The sequence below is a fragment of the Terrapene carolina genome, unplaced genomic scaffold (genome assembly GCF_002925995.2).
Source record: "Terrapene carolina triunguis isolate 2854851 unplaced genomic scaffold, T_m_triunguis-2.0 Scaffold120, whole genome shotgun sequence".
NCBI classification, from domain to species: domain Eukaryota; kingdom Metazoa; phylum Chordata; order Testudines; family Emydidae; genus Terrapene; species Terrapene triunguis.
Genome location: NW_020664471.1, coordinates 4,783,809 through 4,788,719, shown reverse-complemented (window position 1 = coordinate 4,788,719; position 4,911 = coordinate 4,783,809). Strand labels below are relative to the sequence as shown.

The 4,911-nt window shown below is 38.0% G+C and overlaps 1 protein-coding gene across 1 annotated transcript in view; it reads left to right on the top strand.

The window, feature by feature from the left end:
- The window catches only part of LOC112102634 (cytochrome c oxidase subunit 7A-related protein, mitochondrial), a 13,197-nt gene extending 8,959 nt beyond the window's left edge, over positions 1-4,238 (top strand). Inside the window, exons 2-3 of the mRNA XM_026652560.2 lie at positions 1,760-1,894; positions 3,033-4,238. Coding sequence (XP_026508345.1) covers positions 1,760-1,894; positions 3,033-3,176 — 279 coding nt within the window. The 3' untranslated portion in view covers positions 3,177-4,238. The remainder of the gene's footprint in view (positions 1-1,759; positions 1,895-3,032) is intronic.
- The last annotated feature ends 673 nt before the right edge of the window (positions 4,239-4,911 follow it).

Here is a 4,911-nt window from a genome sequence, read left to right as displayed (position 1 = left end):
TTTTTTTTTTTTTTTTAAGCCAGTTTTCAAACTGTTTACTCAGTTACTTCTAAAACTTTAGATTTGCAGTTGATTTATTCTTGAATGAAGACTAATGCCTTTCATATAACAAAATTTGGTTTATAAAGAGAGAAAATAATGAAGTCCTCCACTGCATATTGTAATCTAGCATTTTACTAAATGCACTGCAAAAATCTCAAGCATCTTTTAGAACTAAACCCTACGGTGAAATCCTGAGCGTTGTGAAGTCAGTCGTAAAATTCCTATTGATTTCAATGGGGCCAGGATTTTGCCCACTGCATTGGATCACTGTTTGCATTACTCTGAATTTAAAAACTATCAAACTAAAATCTCAGCATCGCTGTTGAATTAATGCATATTTCTCCATTTATGTGGACAAATCAGAAAACTTAAGTTATGGCTTTCGCAGTAACCCTATCTTATCACACTGCACACACATGAAGGCATAACTTAACTCCATGTATAGTAATAAATAAATAAATAAATAAATAAAAATATATAATAGAGAGAGAGAGAGAGAGATGCAAGCAGGCCACCTTACAGTTGCTGGGGGAACCATAACTTTGAGTAGTGTACATGAAAACCTCTCCAATAAATAAGTTTTATGGTATCAAATCAGAGTACATGATCTGAAATAAAGGTTTAAATTATGGCTCAGTCAGTAGAGACTCGAGGGATGGGGAATAGCAGTAGAAGCAGTACCAGCTGAGTGCTGGAGGAGGTGATTATTCCTGCTTAACAGTGTCCTCTCATCCAGCAGCAACTGCTGTACCTGTACAAAGTGGAGATGGTGCTAGTCATTTCCCCCAGCCCATTGCCACACCTTCATTTAAGGTGTGTGCCACTGCCTGCAGCAATCATTAGGTCTTTCTTTATTTGTCAGTCATTCCCCCCAGGTGTCTGAGGAATTCCCCTGCTGTTCAGGCAGTGCATCAGAGTAGGATTTGGGCCTTGAGGCACTCTTCACTTTTATTTCAGGTTTCAGAGTAGCAGCCGTGTTAGTCTGTATCCGCAAAAAGAACAGAAGTGCTCTAATAAATTTGTTAGTCTCTAAGGTGCCACAAGTACTCCTGTTCTTTTTATTTCAGGCTGACTACCATTTCAGGAAAAAAGCAACAGAGGGTCCTGTGGCACCTTTAAAACTAACAGAAGTATTGGGAGCATAAGCTTTCGTGGGTAAGAACCTCACTTCTTCAGATGCAAGGTTCTTACCCACGAAAGCGTATGCTCCTAATACTTCTGTTAGTCTTAAAGGTGCCACAGAACCCTATGTTGCTTTTTACAGATTCAGACTAACACGGCTACCCCTCTGATACTTGATACCATTTCAGGGAAACACTACTTTAGTTGACTTTAACTTCACATTTAGAAGGCCCTCTCTGCAATGATAAGGGCTAGAAACTTTTGAAAAAAATGTGGAGAATCTGATAGGTAAATCCTCATTCACCATGGAAAGTTGACAAATTCACTTGCCATTTGCAAGTAAGCAAGTCCTGAGCCAAAGCTAGCTGAGAAATTTGACAGTCACTTCTAATATATTTGTAATTGGATGTCATTTTAGTGTGTTTTTGTTTGTTTTCAAATTTTTTTTTTGAGGTGGGGGGATGTAGCCAGGTTAGCTTTCTCTCTGCCTTTTCATCTTAGCTGTGGTAATTTGTTTGCTTGGAACATGATTAGCAGTACATTCTTTTCAACTGTTAAATATCCAGGTACTCAACACTTAAATCTCCATTTTCAGGGACTCAAGCCACTGGCATCCACAGAATCGCCAGCTCTGATTTTTGGAACGCCAACTAAACTTGCCTCAGATTCGCCAGCAGCTGTTTCTTATTCGGGTAAAAACAAGGTGCCGGACCTCCAGAAGCTATTTCAGGTAAGAAGAGAAGCTTTATTAAGATCAAATTTAAATAAAAAGGGCTGAAGATAGTGGGCCATATTCTGCCCTTCATTGCACCTGTGCAATGCCATCAGTGGGTCCGCACCAGAGGGCATGCACTGGTGTAACTCAAATTCTGCAACATTTGGTCCAAAATACATTAATATGTGAAACTTTCAGAAAGGGTTTGTAGTAATTTTCGTAACCTCCTATAGTTTAATGTTTGTAGCTTGATCATTCATGGTCTCAGTACCTTGAGACTCTGCACAGGAATCCTTGTATTGGCAGGACATCTGCTAGAAAGGAGAAAAACCTCAGATCTCCTTTCTTCGCACTGCTACATGTGCTTATCACATTCAGGTCAGTTGTAAACATGTTTTCTTTCTGGGAACATATAACAAGCTTATGATCCAACAAAGCTTCTGAATGCAAGTAACAAACTGGATGATCCCTGGTTTGTTTGGTGGTGTTGAGTAATTTTAAATTGTTTATAAACTGCTATGTAAACGTTTACTGGTGCTCAAAACCTATGGAATAAGGGTATATGTAGTGTCCTCCAGAGCCTTTGTGTTATCTCTGTGGATTAACAACTTGTTTGGGAGGGACTGATGGGTGGAGTTCACATTTTTATAGGAGTTCTCTCATTTAAAATTAAGAATAAACTTTCTGTTTTTTGTGAGAATGACAAGGGGTTGTGCTTTTTAAAATGTACACAGCTCTCTCTTGCATGCCATTTTCACTTGGCATGTGTAATGCTGAATTGGTGAACAACATTTGATTTATACAAATCCTCTCCCATTCTCTAGTTAGTGACACTTTTCAGTCAAGTGCCTTTTATGATAAAGGATTTTGAGAAAATATTCCAAGGCATGTTTGTGCCTACAATTTGCAAGGTGCATATAATAAAACAAATAGCTGCACTTAAAATAAAAATAGCTTGCTCTTCCCTTTGTGCAGTTACAGGAAGAAACCCTAAGTTCTGTTGGAGGATTAGTTACATAGAGGTTCGTGGAGGTTTTTCTTTACCCTCTCCAACTCTCTCATAATTCTCCTTATTTTAGCTGCAGTAGCTTGTTTGTGGTGATCAGCATACACTCCACCTTTTTTCATTTGCTGTGTTTTTCTTCTCCCAAAGAAGGCTGATGGATTGCCAGTACATCTGAAACGAGGAGTTCCTGATCAGCTGCTATATCGGACGACTATGGCTCTAACAATAGGAGGGACCATCTACTGTCTGGTAGCTCTCTACATGGCCTCACAACCAAAATCCAAGAAGTGAATGAACCATAACTAATGGGACTGATTCAGCATTTCTCTGAAGGAACAGTTGTGTACTACCCCTTTGTATTTACTACTTAATCCTGTGATTGTATGTTGTGAATTCTTCAAATAAAGACATTAAGAAAATGTTTGAAAATGGTTACCTTCTAATGCATTGGAAAGCAAGATCAATATCAAAGTTAATATTTAAGAGTGAAAGTCAATGTGTTTTGCTTGTGTCAGGTCTCCAGTCTTCTCTTTCCCATCCCAAATGTAAACCAGACAAACAATTCTTATAACAGCCTCTGAGCACTTTAGGGTGGTAAAACTTGCCACCTGCCTTTCAACAATGTTAAATTGGAAATGAAAACTTAATTGTGTCAAGCTATGTCTTAACACCCACATTCTCTCAAGGGTAAGGAAAGAGGGGAAGGAGGATTGTAGGGTACTAAGGGTTTACAGAAGCAATAAGTGATTTGTGTAATTTACTATTTGACAAGTCTATTTTTCTCGTCATACATGTTCACTAAGAATTCACATTAGCAGGTGCAGCACAGAGATTCTTCCAAATGCTGATATAGCATTAATGGTTACTTAAATTTGTACTTTCAGTGAGTAATATGACAGGGTTATGGTGTCCAAATCTAATACCATCTAAGAATGCAGCTGCTGGTAGCAGTGTTGAACTTAGGCAGACTTCTGTATTGTAACACCAACTAAACTAGTTTTTGTCCTTTTTCTTTTTGTCAAATTATATTTTTAAATTAAAGTACTGTTTATTTTTACTGTGGAATAAATACACCAATACAAACATTGAAACATTTCAGATTTGAAAGTTTTATTGTTTCATCTTTTCACCAGGCCTTATAATAAATGTTTCAAAACATTCAGTTTCCAACCTCAACTTGGACCTTTTGAAGCAGACATCTGGTTGAACAGTCTCTAAACCTCAGACCTATGCTAATGGCCAGGTAGTAGCCTTTTACAAGGAATAATCACCAATATCTGCTTTAGTGAAAGGTTGCCATATTTCATAACTTAGTTGTGTATTAACTGCTATAATGTCTTATTTCTAATTTGTAAAAAGAAATTAAGTTAACCCTTCCTCCCCCCCAGTAAAACCATATTGCATGAAATGCTGGAAGCTGACAAAAAATAAAGAAATAAGTATTCGATGGTGATGAAATGCACCCTTTATCGTGGACTGAAATAACCATTAGAACTGCATACCTGTGGATTCCCCTGTTTTTTTCCAATCACACAAAGCCCACTTTCCTTGTGTAGAAGAAAGATAAAGGCCCCCTTTCTTCCTCCATCCCCTCTTCCCACCACAGGATATGTCAAATTTCCTTTTCTTTCCATTTCCCCAAATTTGTTTTTCATGTACTGGTCTTAAAAGAAAGTTAACTTGTTTTCCACTTAAATACTTCACAGGCTCTGATGTTCCAAGAAAATCTGCCTTAAGAGTCATGATTGAAGAAGTGTAACCGTGTATAGTTTTTTGTATGAGAAAATGAAGCCTGAGCCTAATGTTGATATCTTAGAAATGTAGGAGAGGCCTCTGAGAATAATGGGCTGAAGCACATAAGAGAGAAGTAATGAAGCCCCTCAGGACGGAGAGTTAAGAAAACAGGAGCATTGTCTTTACCAGCAAAAGATATTAACCACCAGTGACCCATACTTTTCTTAAGTCCTTGTGGAAAGGGTAAAACTTCCAGAGCCCAAAAGAATCCCTGTGGCACTGGTAATTTTTT